The sequence below is a fragment of the Syngnathus typhle genome, unplaced genomic scaffold (assembly GCF_033458585.1).
Source record: "Syngnathus typhle isolate RoL2023-S1 ecotype Sweden unplaced genomic scaffold, RoL_Styp_1.0 HiC_scaffold_210, whole genome shotgun sequence".
NCBI lineage: Eukaryota > Metazoa > Chordata > Actinopteri > Syngnathiformes > Syngnathidae > Syngnathus > Syngnathus typhle.
The window spans coordinates 60,264-78,023 of record NW_026872115.1 but is presented as its reverse complement, the minus strand read 5'-3'; the positions used below and the strand labels follow the sequence as shown (position 1 = coordinate 78,023).

The following is a 17,760-nucleotide window of genomic DNA, read 5'->3' as shown; positions in this document are numbered from 1 at the left end:
AGGTTGATTTATAGACCTATCGTAGACGTTTAAAATAGGTTTATTTATAGATCTAAAATAGGTTGATTAATAGACCAGAAATAGACGTCTAAAATAAGTTGATTTTTAGATCTAAAATAGGTTGATATATAGACCTAAAATAAACGCCTAAATTACGTTGATTAATAGACCCTTAGGTTGATTTATAGACCTAAAGTAGACGTTTAAAATAGGTTTAATTATAGATCTAAAATAGACCAGAAATAGACGTCTAAAATAGGTTGATTTTTAGATCTAAAATAGGTTGATATATAGACGTAAAATAGACGCCTAAATTAGGTTGATTTATAGACCCTTAGGTTGATTTATAGACCTAAAGTAGACGTTTAAAATAGATCTAAAATAGGTTGATTTATAGACCAGAAATAGACGTCTAAAATAGGTTGATTTTTAGATCTAAAATAGGTTGATATATAGACCTAAAATAGACGCCTAAATTAGGTTGATTTATAGACCCTTAGGTTGATTTATAGACCTAAAGTAGACGTTTAAAATAGGTTGATTTTTAGATCTAAAATAGGTTGATATATAGACCTAAAATAGACGCCTAAATTAGGTTGATTTATAGACCCTTAGGTTGATTTATAGACCTAAAGTAGACGTTTAAAATAGGTTCATTTATAGATCTAAAATAGGTTGATTTATAGACCTAAAATAAGTTGATTTATAGACCTAAAATAGTCAAAACTAAACTGTCGAGGTAGGGTCATTCAACAAAGTTTCCCAACCCTTATTAATTTGCAAAATCTTGATCTTGGCTCAATTTACTAGACGTTTAAAATAGGTTTATTTATAGATCTAAAATAGACCAGAAATAGACGTCTAAAATAGGTTGATTGTTAGATCTAAAATAGGTTGATATATAGACCTAAAATAGACACCTAAATTAGGTTGATTTATAGACCCTTAGGTTGATTTATAGACCTAAAGTAGACGTTTAAATTAGGTTTAATTATAGATCTAAAATAGACCAGAAATAGACGTCTAAAATAGGTTGATTTTTAGATCTAAAATAGGTTGATATATAGACCTAAAATAGGTTGATTTATAGACCAGAAATAGACGTCTAAAATAGGTTGATTTTTAGATCTAAAATAGGTTGATATATAGACCTAAAATAGACGCCTAAATTAGGTTGATTTATAGACCTAAAGTAGACGTTTAAAATAGGTTTAATTATAGATCTAAAATAGACCAGAAATAGACGTCTAAAATAGGTTGATTTTTAGATCGAAAATAGGTTGATATATAGACCTAAAATAGACACCTAAATTAGGTTGATTTATAGACCCTTAGGTTGATTTATAGACCTATAGTAGACGTTTAAATTAGGTTTATTTATAGATCTAAAATAGGTTGATTTATAGACCAGAAATAGACGTCTAAAATAGGTTGATTTTATAGATTTAAAATAGGTTGATATATAGACCTAAAATAGACGCCTAGATTAGGTTGATTTATAGACCCTTAGGTTGATTTATAGACCTAACGTAGACGTTTAAAATAGGTTTATTTATAGATCTAAAATAGGTTGATTAATAGACCAGAAATAGACGTCTAAAATAGGTTGATTTTTAGATCTAAAATAGGTTGATATATAGACCTAAAATAGACGCCTAAATTAGGTTGATTTATAGACCCTTAGGTTGATTTATAGACCTAAAGTAGACGTTTAAAATAGGTTTAATTATAGATCTAAAATAGACCAGAAATAGACGTCTAAAATAGGTTGATTTTTAGATCTAAAATAGGTTGATATATAGACGTAAAATAGACGCCTAAATTAGGTTGATTTATAGACCCTTAGGTTGATTTATAGACCTAAAGTAGACGTTTAAAATAGATCTAAAATAGGTTGATTTATAGACCAGAAATAGACGTCTAAAATAGGTTGATTTTTAGATCTAAAATAGGTTGATATATAGACCTAAATTAGACGCCTAAATTAGGTTGATTTATAGACCCTTAGGTTGATTTATAGACCTAAAGTAGACGTTTAAAATAGGTTTAATTATAGATCTAAAATAGACCAGAAATAGACGTCTAAAATAGGTTGATTTTTTAGATCTAAAATAGGTTGATATATAGACCTAAAATAGACGCCTAGATCAGGTTGATTTATAGACCCTTAGGTTGATTTATAGACCTATTGTAGACGTTTAAAATAGGTTTATTTATAGATCTAAAATAGGTTGATTAATAGACCAGAAATAGACGTCTAAAATAAGTTGATTTTTAGATCTAAAATAGGTTGATATATAGACCTAAAATAAACGCCTAAATTACGTTGATTAATAGACCCTTAGGTTGATTTATAGACCTAAAGTAGACTTTTAAAATAGGTTTAAAATAATTAAACATTAAATATGATCATATTTTGGAATTTTGAAGTCTGAACAAGCCGTAAGTTGTGTAAATAATGCACAGAAGTTGTTTGCATTTAACAAGCATATTGATCCGTACATGTGAATTGGTTATTCCTGTACCACTGATAAAGATAAAATTAAGTTGATTTTCAGACCAAAAATAGACGTTTAAAAAAGGTTGATTTTTAAACCAAAAATTGACTAAACAAGGTTGATTTTTGAACCAAAAAGACGTCTAAAAAAGGTTGATTTTTAAACCAAAAATAGACATCTAAAATAGGTTGATTTTTAAACCAAAAATAGACGTCTAAAAAAGGTTGATTTTTAAACCAAAAATAGACGTCTAAAATAGGTTGATTTTTAGACCAAAAATAGACGTCTAAAAAAGGTTGATTTTTAAACCAAAAATAGACGTCTAAAATAGGTTGATTTTTAAACCAAAAATAGACGTCTAAAAAAGGTTGATTTTTCAACCAAATCTAGACGTCTAAAATAGATTGATTTTTAAACCAGAAATAGACGTCTAAAATAGGTTGATTTTTAGATCTAAAATAGGTTGATATATAGACCTAAAATGTACACCTGAATTAGGTTGATTTATAGACCCTTAGGTTGATTTATAGACCTAAAGTAGACGTTTAAAATAGGTTTATTTATAGATTCAAGATTCAAGAGTTTTTATTCGCCATGTTTGAGCGTGCCAAACAAGGAATTTGACTTCGGTAGAAACACACCCTCTGTTCAACATTTAGGTGACTAACAACATTCAGGACATGTGAATAATGGCAAAAACAGTGTAGACAAATTCAAAAAGGTGTGAGGAGCAGGATGTTATTGCACTGCAATCTCTCTGAGACTCTATGAGTGGTGTGAGTTCATCAGAGCAACAGCCTGGGGGAAGAAGCTGTCTCTGTGTCTGCTGGTTTTGGCGTACCGAGCTCTATAACGCCGTCCGGAGGGGAGTAGTTCAAACAGACTGCAACCCGGGTGAGAAGGGTCTGTAGAGATGTTCCTTGCCCGATTCCTGGTCCTGGACAGGTACAAGTCTTGGATAGATGGGAGGTTGATTCCAATGATCTTTTCTGCAGTTCTGATTGTCCGTTGTAGTCTGTGCTTGTCTTGTTTGGAGGCCAATCCAAACCAGACAGTGATGGAGGTGCAGAGGACAGACTGGATGAGGGCAGTGTAGAAGGTCTTCAGAAGCTCTCGCGGCAGGTTGAACTTCTTGAGCTGTCTCAGGAAGTACAGCCTCTGCTGGGCCTTCTTCCGGACAGAGTCTATGTGGCCGGTCCATTTCAGGTCCCGAGAGATTGTGGTTCCCAGGAACTTGAAGGTGTCTGTGGAAAGAATAGTATTACTGCAGATAGTGAGGGGTAAAAGTGGTGAAGGGTCTCGCCTGAAATCCACTGTCATCTCCACGGTCTTGAGCGAGTTCAGCTCCAGATGGTTTTGACTGCACCAGTGGACCAGCCGCTGCACCTCCTGTCTGTACGCAGTCTCATCACTGTCCTGGATCAGTCCGATGAGAGTGGTGTCGTCTGCATACTTCAGGAGCTTCACAGGGGAGTCACCTGAGGAGAAATCATTGGTGTAGAGGGAGAAGAGCAGTGGGGAGAGGACGCAACCCTGAGGGGCTCCAGTGTTGGTGGTCCGGGTGTCAGATGTGATGCCCCCCAGCCTCACACGCTGTCTCCTGTTGGTCAGGAAGCTGGTGATCCACTGACAGGTGGAGGCAGGCACCGCAAGCTGGATGAGCTTCTGTTGGAGGATGTCAGGGGCGATGGTGTTGAACGCCGAGCTGAAGTCCACGAACAGGATCCTGGCGTACGTTCCTGGGGTGTCCAGGTGGTGCAGGATGTAGTGCAGTCCCATGTTGACCGCATCATCCACTGACCTGTTTGCCCGGTAGGCAAACTGGAGGGGGTCAAGCAGGGGGCCCGTGACCTCCTTCAGGTGGTTCAGCACTAACCTCTCGAACGATTTCATGACCACAGATGTCAGTGCGACGGGTCTATAGTCATTCAGACCTGTGATGGCGGGCTTCTTGGCTACTGGAACGATGGTGGAGCTCTTGAAGCACGAGGGCACCTCACACAGCTCCAGAGAACGGTTGAAGATCCGTGCAAAGGTGGGCGCCAGCTGCTCAGCGCAGACTTTCAAGCAGGAAGGTGACACGCCGTCCGGGCCCGGTGCCTTCCTGGTCTTTTGTCTCCGGAACATCTGGCGCACTTCCTCCTCGCGGACCTGGAGTGCGGGCGCGGCCTCTGCAAGAGAGTGAGTGGGTGACAACGATGATAGAGGTGTGGACGGAGCAGTTGTGGGGAGAGGTGAGTATGTAGATTGTGTTGCAGGAGGTCCCGTTGTGTGGGAGGACCGATCAAATCTGCAGTAGAACTTGTTTAGCTGGTTAGCAAGTCTTGGGCTCTCTACAGGACGGGTGGTTCGTTTCTTGTAGCCCGTGATAATCTGCAGACCTTTCCACACCGTTGAGGGATCAGGATTGGCAGAGAGGTGTCTCTTCAGGTTCTCCCCGTAACACCTCCTGGCTTTCCTGACCTCTCGGTTCAGCGTGTTTCTGGTCTGCCTGAACAGCTCGGGGTCGCCGCTCCTGTAGGCCTCCTCCTTGACTTTGCGCAGCCTCCTGAGGTTCGGTGTAAACCAAGATCTAAAATAGGTTGATTTATAGACCAGAAATAGACGTCTAAAATAGGTTGATTTTTTTAGATCTAAAATAGGTTGATATATAGACCTAAAATAGACGCCTAGATTAGGTTGATTTATAGACCCTTAGGTTGATTTATAGACCTAACGTAGACGTTTAAAATAGGTTTATTTATAGATCTAAAATAGGTTGATTTATAGACCAGAAATAGACGTCTAAAATAGGTTGATTTTTAGATCTAAAATAGGTTGATATATAGACCTAAATATATATATATATATATAGCACCTAACCACATCAGACCTTAGCACCTAGCCTCTTAGCACCTAGCCTCTTAGCACCTAGCCTCTTAGCACCTAGCCTCTTAGCACCTAGCCTCTTAGCACCTAGCCTCTTAGCACCTAGCCTCTTAGCACCTAGCCTCTTAGCACCTAGCCTCTCGCACTTTACTTGTTTGAAAAGCAGTGGGAAGTAAGACTTATTTCATTTATTTAAAGGGAAGAAGACGTCTTTATTTAATGGGAAGAATGGATTTGCTGGGATTCCAAATTTCCAAAATGGTTGAATGAAGTAATTTCAAATGTGATTTCTGATAAATACTAGGTGTGAACACAAAAACTACTGCACAGGATGGCCAGTTTAATTGTTTGAAAAGGACTGTGCAGAAGAGAGACTTATTTCATTTATTTAATGGGAAGGAATAAGACTTATTTAGTTTGTTTAATCTATTTTTGTTCCCAGGCAAAATTGGATTTGCAGCAATTGCAAATTTCAACAAAGCACAGTGCCAAGCCTTGACTTGAGACCTGATAGGACGTATTAAACGCTTGGATAAATTGATAGAAGTTGGTCGTATGAGCGAATGGAGTAACATGAGATCTATTCTCATCTACACATAGCACACACAACTTTGGATATTTTGAATGAATGAGTGAGTGAGTGAGTGAGTGAGTGAGTGAGTGAGTGAGTGAGTGAATGAATGAATCTTATTTGTTCATTTAAATGATGACTGTATAAATACTAGGTATAAACAGAAAATCTGCACAAAATGGCCAGTTTACTTGTTCGAAAAGGTGTGGGAACAAGTAATCTATCCAATTTAAGACAAATGTAGTTACCTCTAACAATGTGTTACTTTAGCTATTGTTGTCTGTGACTTTCCCATGAATAAAAAGGAAGGAAGGACTCACCGGAGACGTCTTCGCCAACGTGCAAACGTTGTACTTTGTATCCTTCAAACATACTGGCAACGAACAGCGTGGAACCTAAAGGAATGAAAGAAAACTTTATCATTTGGCCTCAACCAACATTCACAGATACAACACAATGTGACGTGCGAGGTTAGGGTTAAAGATTGAGGGAGGGGCCCTCGTTTTAAACTACTTTTTTGAAAAGGAGTGGGGAATAGCAAGACTTATTAATTTATTTAATGGGAAGAAGTAAGACTTATTTAGTTTATTTAATTTATTTTTGTTCCCTGGCAAAATTGCATTTGCTGCAATTGCAAATTTCAACAAAGTATGGTGCCAAATCGTGACTTGAGACCTTATAGGATGTATTAAATGCTTAGTTTAATTGATAGACGTTGGTAATAAGAGCGAGTGGAGTCACGGTGGTTGAATGGATGAATGAATGTTGAAAGTAATTTAAATTATGACTTTGTATAAATACTAGGTATTAACAAAACATCTACTGTGCAAAATGGGCAATTTACTTGTTTGAGAAGGAGTGGCAAGAAGAGAAGTAAAACTTATTTAATCTGTTTGTTCCCAGGCAAAATTGGATGTGCTGCAATTCCAGATGTTACCACATGATGGTGCCAGATTTTGACTTCAGCTCTGATAGGCCATATTAAACACTTAGTTGAATTGATAGAAGTTGGTAATAAGACCGAGTGGAGTAACATGAATGTTCTGAATTAGACAGTTTGAATATGCTTTTGAATATTTTTAGGTAAACAGTTTAGGTTCGCTTTGAGCATCATTTGAGTAGTCTGATAATCAACCAAATCTTTGAATTGAAGAATTTAGGATTTAAGAAATAGCTTGTTATCATGTTCAAGGTAATCAGATTTGTTGACAATTCGAATGGCCTTCTTTTAAAAACTATTCTGGATTACTACTTTGGGTCTTTCTTGAATGGATGAATGAATGTTGAAAGTAATTTAAATTATGACTTTGTATAAATACTAGGTATTAACAGAACACCTACTGCGCAAAATGGGCAATTTACTTGTTTGAGAATGAGTGGCAAGAAGAGAACTAAGACTTATTTAATATGTTTGTTCCCAGGCAAAATTGGATGTGCTGCAATTCCAGATTCCACCACATGATGGTGCCAGATTTTGACTTCAGCCCTGATAGGCCATATTAAACACTTAGTTGAATTGATAGAAGTTGGTAATAAGACCGAGTGAAGTAACATGAATGTTCTGAATTAGACATAGTTTGTATATGCTTTTGAATATTTTTAGGTAAACAGTTTAGCTTCGCTTTGAGCATCATTTGAGCAGTCTGATAATCAACCAAATCTTTGAATTGAAGAATTTAGGATTTAAGAAATAGCTTGTTATCATGTTCAAGGTAATCAGATTTGTTGACAATTCGAATGGCCTTCTTTTAAAAACTATTCTGGATTACTACTTTGGATCTTTCTTGAATGGATGAATGAATGTTGAAAGTAATTTAAATTATGACTTTGTATAAATACTAGGTATTAACAGAACATCTACTGCGCAAAATGGGCAATTTACTTGTTTGAGAAGGAGTGACAAGAAGAGAAGTAAGCTTTATTTAATCCGTTTGTTCCCAGGCAAAATTGGATGTGCTGCAATTCCACATTTCACCACATGATGATGCCAAATTTTGACTTCAGCCCTGATAGGCCATATTAAACACTTAGTTGAATTGATAGAAGTTTTTTGAATATTTTTGGGGTAAACAGTTTAGCTTCGCTTTGAGCATCATTTGAGCAGTCTGATAATTGACCAAATCTTTGAATTGAAGAATTTGGGATTTAAGAAATAGCTTGTTATGATGTTCAGGGTAACCAGATTTGTATATAATTATAATGGCCTTCTTTTGAAAACTATTCTGAATTACAATTTTGAATCTTTTCTTGTATTACTTTGCAACAATATACTCGGTGACAGATTACACAGTATAATCACATATGTTCATTTGAGAGTGCCCACACTCAATTTACTTATGGTTATGTGTTACATTAATTACTGTTAGACATGAAATAGTGTTGAACATAAATGGAGGAAGAAAGGGGTACTCACGGTTGTGATCAATGAAGCAAGCCTCCAATTGATTTGTATAGTCATTCTTCTTACATTCTTTTTCTTCTTCTTACAGTGGAAAACATACAGCAAACAACGTTGAACCTAATGGAATAAAATTAAACGTTAACATTAAACCTCAACCAACATACGCAGATACAACGCAACTACGTTTCAAATAGGGTTAGCTACTCAGCTACACATAGCTATTACACTGGACGCTAGCTACATCGACAACTTTAGTCAAACTACACAAGAGTAAATCTCTTTAAACACTACGGCCATCTGCTCCTGGTTCGGCCCTCCGATCCAAATTTAGAACCCGGTTCGGCCGGCGAGTCAAAAAGTTTGCCCACCCCTGCTCTAGACGGTCCAGTTGCAAGCAGAAATTAAAGATATTTCTGTGGATAATCGCCGAGTTTGTATTCGCGCCCACGAATTATAATCTCGGCGGGAGTAGCGCCAATTGAAGTCACATAGGCGTCACATGACTGCAACGTAATATTATCTAAAACGGTAAATTAGAGTTAAATAAAGTTCACTTTTTTATTCAACGCGATCATTTACAACCGTTGACCAGGGAGAATCGTCGAAATTCGGCCTCTGTGGTAGGCCGCAGACGCAGAGTTCGACGTAGCCGGCGCACTCACTCGCTTTTCAGGGCAACAAAAGTACTTCTTTTTAAAACCAATGAGTTGTATTTACCGTGTACGCTCTAGACGGTCCAGTTGCAAGCAGGAAATAAAAATATTTCTCTTGTTAGTCGTCGCTGTGTCGCGTTTCACGGCATTGCCGCCTTCCTACGTCCAGCTGCAAGCCGCGTCCTCGGATTTGAATTTTGGCGGAAGCTCCACCCACCAACGTCACGTCCGCGTCACATGACTGCGGCGTAATATTATCTAAAACGGTAAATTAGAGTTAAATAAAGTTCTCTTTTTTAATCAACGCGATCATTTACAACCGTTGACCAGGGAGAATCGTCGAAATTCGGCGTCTGTGGCTGAAAGCAGACGCCGAACTCGACGTCCCCCCCCAACCGCCACACTCACTCGCTTTTCAGGGCTACAAAAGTACTTCTTTTTAAAAACAATGGGTTGTATTTACCGTGTGCGCTCTGGACGGTACAGTTGCAAGCAGAAAAAAAAAATATTTCTCTTGTTAGTCGTCGCTGTGTCTCGTTGCTCGGCATTGCCGTCTTCCTGTCGCGAGCCGCGCGCTCGGATTTGAATTTTGGCGGAAGCTCCGCCCATCGACATCATGTCCGCGTCATGTGACCACAACATGGCTGACATCCTATAGCAACCGCTGTTTTGTTTAGTAGACTTACAGTTGTTATGCGTTGAAATAATGGCGCAAACTCAAAATAGATTTAAATACATTAAAAAAGTCTTCCTATTTAATGACCAGCTCAGTGGCAAGATCCGCCCTTCAACGTCACGTGACCACGGTGTGGCAGACGTCATGACATGAAAAATGATGAATCATAACACACACGACATGTCATATTGTACCAATACATCAGAATGATGAGTTAAAAGTTAAATTCCCAATGATCGTCACACACACATCTGGGTGTGGTGAAATTTGTCCTCTGCATTTAACCCATCCCCGTGTGATCTTAATCCATCCCCGGGGGAGAGGGGAGCAGTGAGCAGCAGCGGTGCCGTGCTCGGGAATCATTTGGTGATCTAACCCCCCAATTCCAACCCTTAATGCTGAGTGCCAAGCAGGGAGGCAGTAGGTCCCATTTTTATAGTCTTTGGTATGACTCGGCCGGGGTTTGAACCCACAACCTTCCGTCCGTCTCAGGGCGGACACTCTACCACTAGGCCACTGAGCTGGTCAAATAAGATGATCCTTTATTATTCCCTCAATGGGGAAACTCCTGTGTAAGCAGCAGTACACTTAACATATACACACACACACGCATGTGGAGAAGGGGGTAAAAGATTTTAAAAAGTAAAAGATATATATAATTAAAAAAAATATGGACAGTATATACACAATATAAATAAATATTAGATAGAAAAATAGTGCAAAGGAAGAAAAAAAACTGTGCAAAAAATAAAGCAGGTAAAAAGAGTATGAGGTAGACAGATATTGCACGTTAATATTCTTTGTGTGTCTTGACATGTGAAGAGATTGACAATAAAGCTGACTTTTGACTTTTTTGACTTTTTGATTATTGCACGTAATTATTGTCCGTTAGCTACAGTGATAAGCCTGGTTGTCCAGTCTGATGGCAGCAGGGAGGAAGGACCTGCGTGCGATGCCTCTCGGTGGGTCATCGTGGGTGACGAAGCCGGTCACTGATGGAGCTCTCCAGGGCTCTGACAGTCTCATGAAGGGGGTGGGAGATGTTGTCCATGATGGAGGACAGCTTAGCCACCCTCCTCCTCTCCCCTACCACCTCCACACGGTCCAGACTGCAGCCCAGGACAGAGCCGGCTTTTTTCACCGCCTTGTCCAGCCTCTTTGTTTGCTACTTGGCACTATGATCATTTAGTAACTGCGTAGCTAAATTCCCTTGTCTCCTAAACATACGCATGGGTCACTGTTTATCTTGGAAATTGGCCGCACATTGCTGCAGGCCGCATTTTGTGTGTGTCGCTGGAATTACCAAAGCCGTGTGTTATTATTTAATAAATGCACCCTGTGTTCTATTTCCTGTCTTACAGTCTTAAGTCACCGAAGCGGAATCCAAATGTGAGAGACCTCCTCTGCTTGCGGTTGGAAGTCACGTTATGAAGACGTCACAGCTTGGCTTTGGCCAATTGATCCCTCAGCTCCAGCCAGGCGAGGGTGGAATAGCTGCAACTGATACTGAGTCCGACGTCAGCGCCACATATACTCCCTGAGTCGACAGCGGCGGAGGCCGAAGATTTCGATGCATTTAATGATTTGGAGTGACGCGGATGTTTTGATCAACGTGTTATTTATGTTATATTTATTTGAATAACTGTTAATTTTACGTCAGTTCCTCGTTTGTGTTTATGTAACGTTACAATACCGTATGCGTATCGTTTAGGCTGTTGTTGCCTATTCGTGTCTGTTCTTGATGTTGGATTTTATCGAATTAAGTTCCGCCAAACATGCGACTTACGTTTTTTTTCTTTTTTATTATGCATTTTATGGCTGTTGTTGCGACTTGTACTCCTGAGCGACGGAAAACACTGTAGTTAGCAATCAGTAGACCAGCTTAAAAAAAATGTATGTTGATGTAACAGAACATATGTCTATACACGCGGTTGAAATGAAAGAGTGGGTTGTTAACACAAATGAACATTGAAATATTAAACATTTCTTTGTAGTTATGGACCTTGTGCGTTCTCCATTGAGCCTCTGACCTGGCCAAGCTGTTTCAGAACTCCAGGTCCCAGCCTGACTCGTCATCAGGGGGAGGGCCCTCGGTGTCCAGGGGGAAGTCATCAAAGTTGCTGTTGTCCAACGGGCCGTCCACCTGATGGCAAAAGCGTACAGCGCCGCAGAGCAAAACACCTTCAGCGGCGGGCGGTTTGTCACGCTCGGCATGCCGCGTCTTTGACGACGTCACAGTTGCTCAGCTGTGATTGGGTTAACTGAACAACCGTGACATCATTTTTCTGCAAGCAGCAGCAAAATGCACAAAGCCCTCCGATGGATCAAAGATTTGGCTGTCGCGTCATATTCTTCGAGCTGACTGCCTCTCGGAGCTCACGTGCAATCTTGGCTGGGGCTACCGTGGCGAGCCCTGCAGACGGCAAAGCGCTTCCAGCCCACGCAACCGAGGTGCCTCTAAAGGGGCGCCAACTCACCCTTGGCATAAAGGGACAGTCCAAGGTTCCCTGGCGGAGGCCATCCCAGTTGAAGCCCTCGAACCACCTGATTGCAGGAAGAAGAGGAGGGACAATGAGGGCGCGGACGACCGCCGGCCTGCACGTTATGTTACTCACTTGTGCTTCTGAATGTCCTTTACGCCGTTCTTCTGGTTCCCGAGACGTTCCGAGGGGTTGTCCCTGACACACACACACGCGCTTGCTTACGACGGCCATATTCAGCACTCGAATTCTATCATCTCCTCTACGTCTGCTCCCTTCTCGCCCAAACAGCTCTGACGTGAGCCGACTGTGAACGAGCCGCAGTCGACACCAACTGGCGCCCCGATGAGCAATTGGACGTCAATCCAAACGGAGCGCGGCGGGCGAGAAGAGCGCCCTAAGTGTGCCTTCTGTGAGCGCACAATTTGGGGCCGCTGCGCAAACTGGCCCTCTTGCGACCCCACCTCTCTTAACTAAGAAGGGCAAATACTTGGTAGCCTTTGCTGGGCCACAACCTGCAGAGTCTCTTGATGAGGTTTGCGGCACTCTTGGTGATCTTTTTGGGGAATTCCACCATGTCGATCCCCCTCAAGATGATGTTGTACGTCTTCATGGGGTCCGAGCCGGAAAACGGCGGACTGCGGGACCGACCGGGAAGGGATCAACGCGCTGCCGAAGCCCGCACGATCACGCCAATGCGCACAAGACCGCCCGCCCACCTACCTTCCGCTGAGAAGCTCAAAGACCAGGATCCCCAGGGACCAGCAGTCGGCCGAGCTGTCGTGACCTTTGTTGAGGATGATCTCGGGGGCCACGTACTCGGGGGTCCCGCAGAAGGTCCAGGTCTTCTTCCCCAAGCCCACCTTCTTAGCGAAGCCAAAATCCACCTAGCGGCCGGACGCACGCACGCACGCCCGCGCCGCGCCCTCCGTTAGCGTCACGCCGCCGCTGTTGACGAGCGCCTTGAAGACTCACCAACTTGGCGTAGCCTCTGTGGTCAAGGATGATATTCTCCGGCTTGAGGTCTCGGTAGATGATCCCTTTACAGTGGAGCTCCGCCAGAGCCTCGATAACGCACGCCGTGTAGAATCTTGTGGTCCCGTCGTCAAAGGAGCCCCTGGTGGCACAGAAAGGGACAGCACGCTTGCGACGTCGGCGTTTGGGCCCATCTTTGTGACTTTCAAAGAACGCGGCCGGCGGTGCCTTCGCACACAGCGACAACGTGCTCATCCCGACCCGACACCCACCTGTCTCTTAAGAGCGTCCACAGCTCTCCGCCAAGACAAACCTCTAGCAGCATATACAAGTATTTGGGGTCCCGGAAGGTGCGGTACAACCTGCGGACAGGGACGCATTACTGTGCTTCAGAACAGCTGGCGGCGGCCACTTATGAGTAGGGGTGTGACGATGCATCGATATAATGCTCTACGATTTGTTGGCATCGATGCTAAACGTAAACATCGATCTATACCGCCCGTTTTTGACCTCAGACATTAGACGCGACTTTATTTTGAAATCCAGTTCATTGTTGCTTGCTTCCTCTTTCCGGGAGCAGCGCGCGGCGTGTTGTGTTGTGAGCAGAGCAGGCACGTGAAAGGGGAGCCGACAACTACGCGGCTCCTGGGCTGGTGCTATGGCTAGTGTCCAAGAAGACAAGGACATTCGTTCCCCTTTGGGCTTCAAGTCATTCATTTGGAAGCACTTTGTAATTTCCTAAATAAAGAGTTTGCAGTACCTTGTTGATTTTGCGTATGAATTGTTATAAATCAGGATATTGTTCTATATTTATCGTAGAGCACTATATCGTGATGTATCGTGAATGAATCACAGCAGGCTTTAAGATATGAATTGTTATAAATCAGGATATTGTTCTATATCGATCGTAGAGCACTATACCGTGATGTATCGTGAATGAATCACAGCAGGCTTTAAGATATCGGCAAATATCGTATCGTGGTTCTTTGTATCGATATATCGTATCGTGACAAAACCCGCGATTTACACCCCTACTTATGAGGGGAAAAGAAACAATGGGCTTGAGGCCGCTGGCACGCGGGCACCTCAAACCTGCGTTTGGCACCCCACGAGCTGGACTTGTACTTTGCCTGCTTTGGACATGAACGGAGGGACTAAACAGTGACCTGATGATGAAGGGGCTGTTGACTTCCATCATGATGCGGCGTTCCGACAGGATGTGCTCCTGCTGCCTGGTGTCCAGAATGTGGCGCTTCTTCAACACTTTGAGGGCGAAGGAGCGCCCGGCGTCTCTCTTGAGCTGCACCTGAAGGCGACGCGGCCACACCTCACCACGCGTCGGCACCACGGCCGCCGGCGCGGGGACCCACCCACCAGCTCCACGCGGCTGAAGCCACCCATGCCCAAGGTGCAGACCACGGCAAGGTCGTCGAGCGTCACGCCGGAGAAGAAGTCGTCCTCAGCCGGGCACCTGCGCACGTGCGTTAGTGCATCGTTGCCTCGACGTCAATAGAGAGTTCGTCGGCGATGTACACCACTTACTTGGCTTTGACGTGCTCGTCGTCTCCCTGCTGGCGGTCCACTTCCTCTAAGCCAGTGCTTCTCAATTATTTTCTGTTACGCCCCCCCCTAGCAAGAAGAAAACTATTCGCGCCCCCCCCTCCCCACCGTGACTATCCTAACTTGTCTTGTAAGTCGTAAAATGTTGCACTGTCGCAAACGTGACAGAAGTAACAATGAGAGCGCCACTGCCCCCTGCTGTAGTAAACGCGCAATTACACTTTATTCTAGTACTGCCAAAAAAAAAGCCTGTTCCCCAGGGTCACACGCGCCCCCCCAGGAATAGCACCGCGCCCCCCAAGGGGGGCGCGCCCCACTATTTGAGAAGCACTGCTCTAAGCCGCCGATCAGCTGCTTGAAGGACCTGCGGAACAAAGGAGAGTGCCGTGAGGCAGCATGAACCCGACTGAGGAGCGGCCTCACTCCTTCAGAGGATGTGGAAAACACACAAGGACGCCAAAGACTCTGTTTTTTAGGACTCTAAATATTCTTTTGATTTTGCTTTGTGTCGAGCAAGTTTCTGCAAGTTTCTGCCGCATTTGCTTCCGTGAAGGCATGACAGTGGCTGCTGGGATAAACAATGACTACTCAGCCATGCACGATGTTTGCCTTGTCTGATGTGAAAGGATGGAACGTGGGAGGGGGAGGGGGGGGGTTGTAGCCTTTGCATTGCCTGTCTGGAAGAGGGGAATAATGACAGCTGGAGGGAAATGTTCATCTCGGATTCCCAGCCCTGGCCACCCCGGCTTCAAACCAAACCACCAATGCTCACTCTGTCTACCACCAGACAGGTGACGGCGCCCTCTGCTGTCACGCTGGCCGTACGCACATCTTCCCTACGAGACAGGAAAGGCAGCACGTTAAATGGATGGCGGGAAGGCACGGGCGACGGCGACGTGAACGGCGTAGCGCGCTTTCACCCTTTCAGCGCTTGCTCGCCAAACCAGTCGCCTTAGAACAGCGTCTTCACCGGCACCTGCTGACCACTGGGGGCGGTCTGCTGCCACACCGTCACCTGCACATGCTCACAAGTGAGATTTTGCACGAAGGAAGCCAAAAGTCATACCTTGTGAGGCCGTGCAAAGTAAAAGTGAGCAGACTTTGCCCAATCCACTTTGGCAGCGCACCTTACGGGCAGGCACGGAACGAGTAGAAAAGCTCACCTGCCCTTCACTGATAATGAAGAAGGTGTCTCCCGTGGCGCCCTGCCGGATGATGTAGTCGCCATTGCTATAGTGAGTCTGATGTGCGCAGACACACACACACACACACACACGGGGGGTCAGATGACCAGAGAGTGACACGTGCAGGCGGGTCTGGACTCACCTCCTCCAGAACATCAGCCAGCTTGCTGAGAACGTCCTCTGGAAGGGCCTGGAAGGACGGAACGCTAGCGACAGGGAGACGCCACGTCATTTGGACGTCAGGCTGCTGCCATGTCACGACGTCAAGGTTACCTGCGCAGGAAGTCCGTGTACTGGGAATGCTTGATGAGGCCGGTCCTCATCATAATGGTCTGAAAGCCCTGGCGATCAATGGCCCACAACTTGATGTCGGTCAGAGCTGCACACACGCACATGTGCATGCGCGCACACGCACGCACGCACACGCACACACACACGCTGGAAGATGACGCCTGGACTCCGGTCCTAGCTTCAGGGGGCGCTGTCGTGTGCACTGTGGTGTACCCGTCACTGTAGCCGTGCGCGTGCAGTTGTACAAGATGGCGAGCTCGCCAAAGACTTTGCCGGGGCCGATGGTGCACAGCTTTTTGCCTTCTTTGCTCACCTCCACCATGCCCTCTGTGGACGGACGCAAAAGGGAAAACGGGAGCCGTGGCTCGGAAGCAAAAGCTGCAGTGACCCACCCTCCAGAACAAAGACGCTAGATCCGTCGTCGCCCTCCTGGATGACGCAGCAGCCTTTGTCCAGGCTGGTGGGCCGCATGCAGTCCAAGATGGTGAGGATCTGGAAACGGGGCGGACGTCAAAGCGTGAGCAAAACAGACGCCAAGTGGGGGGTGAGGGTGGAGGTGTGGTGGGGGGGGGGTTGGGGTCTTCTCACCTGTCCATGTTCCAGATGCTTCATGAAGTCATTGTCCATCAGCGCTCTCTGGATCAGCTCGCTGGACCTGCACGCAAACACACCCTGGCTCCAATGGGGCAGGCACCTTTCTCAGGGCCGGCCTTCTCGGTCTCCCACGACCCCGACCGAGAGGCAGCCTCGGCTTGAGGTAGGAAGCGTCGCCTCTGCGCAACACACACTCCTCACGGCTCTTTTTTTTTTTCACAGCGGAAAGGAATGGTCCGAACCGCAGATGTAACGATTGAAAAGAGTCTGCAAAACACAGAACAAAAATAACATAAGTTCACTCTTTGCTCTTGCAGTAGCTGGTGAGCGTGACGTCGGTGAGTCGGGCAGGATCCAGAGCGCTGGGTTCTGCCGATATGGCCTGTCTCTTGGTGCGCTGAGGCTCATCGAGTGACGGTGCTGGCATTGCTGGAGCGCCACCTGCTGGATGCAACAAAAAAAGGTGAAGAAAATGTTAAAAAAAAACATAACCTCCGCCCGGGCGGACCTCAACAGTTCAGTGACTCAGGAGAACGTTTTGTCACACCTGCGTCGGGTGTCTGTGCAGCGGCAGTATCGTCGGTGCCCGGCATCAAACTACGATGACGGTCCAGCTCGGCCCGCAAATGGCCAATCAGGAGATCTTTGGCATCCAGTTCTGACTCCAGCTCCTCAATCAGCGCGTCTCGCTCCGTCAGCTCCTCAATCTTCCGCTGCAACGCCACCTGCAGGTCACGCAGCATGCCGCCGCCTCTCTTTGTTGCCGCCATCAGCCGAGTGCTCGTGCCCTACAAGAAAGAGACTCTTTGTTGCCGCCATCAGCCTAGTGCCCGTGCCCTACAAGGAAGAGACTCGTGTGCAGTCAGACGCGCGCAGACGTGGTTGCACAGGTCAATCCACGGTTTCCATACAAAGGAGCTGATGAGGAGAGCTTAAGTGTGGCTCGGAATAAAACAACTTAGTGTAGGCGCAAAAATAATAATAATGCATTCAATTCATATAGTGTTTT

General features: G+C 44.6%; 1 protein-coding gene across 1 annotated transcript; it reads right to left on the bottom strand.

Moving 5' to 3' along the window:
* Nucleotides 1–11,449: 11,449 nt before the first annotated feature.
* On the bottom strand, nucleotides 11,450–17,521 carry LOC133148947 (cGMP-dependent protein kinase 1-like). The gene is given in 22 exon segments (XM_061271772.1): nucleotides 11,450–11,810; nucleotides 12,145–12,211; nucleotides 12,283–12,345; nucleotides 12,663–12,785; nucleotides 12,871–13,034; nucleotides 13,123–13,264; nucleotides 13,395–13,484; nucleotides 14,289–14,428; nucleotides 14,497–14,593; nucleotides 14,665–14,704; nucleotides 15,012–15,046; nucleotides 15,106–15,107; nucleotides 15,455–15,518; nucleotides 15,603–15,697; nucleotides 15,846–15,923; nucleotides 16,009–16,072; nucleotides 16,140–16,245; nucleotides 16,371–16,484; nucleotides 16,550–16,649; nucleotides 16,746–16,812; nucleotides 17,054–17,195; nucleotides 17,299–17,521. Coding segments are annotated over 22 exon segments (2,115 nt in total). The 3' UTR covers nucleotides 11,450–11,711.
* Nucleotides 17,522–17,760: the final 239 nt, after the last annotated feature.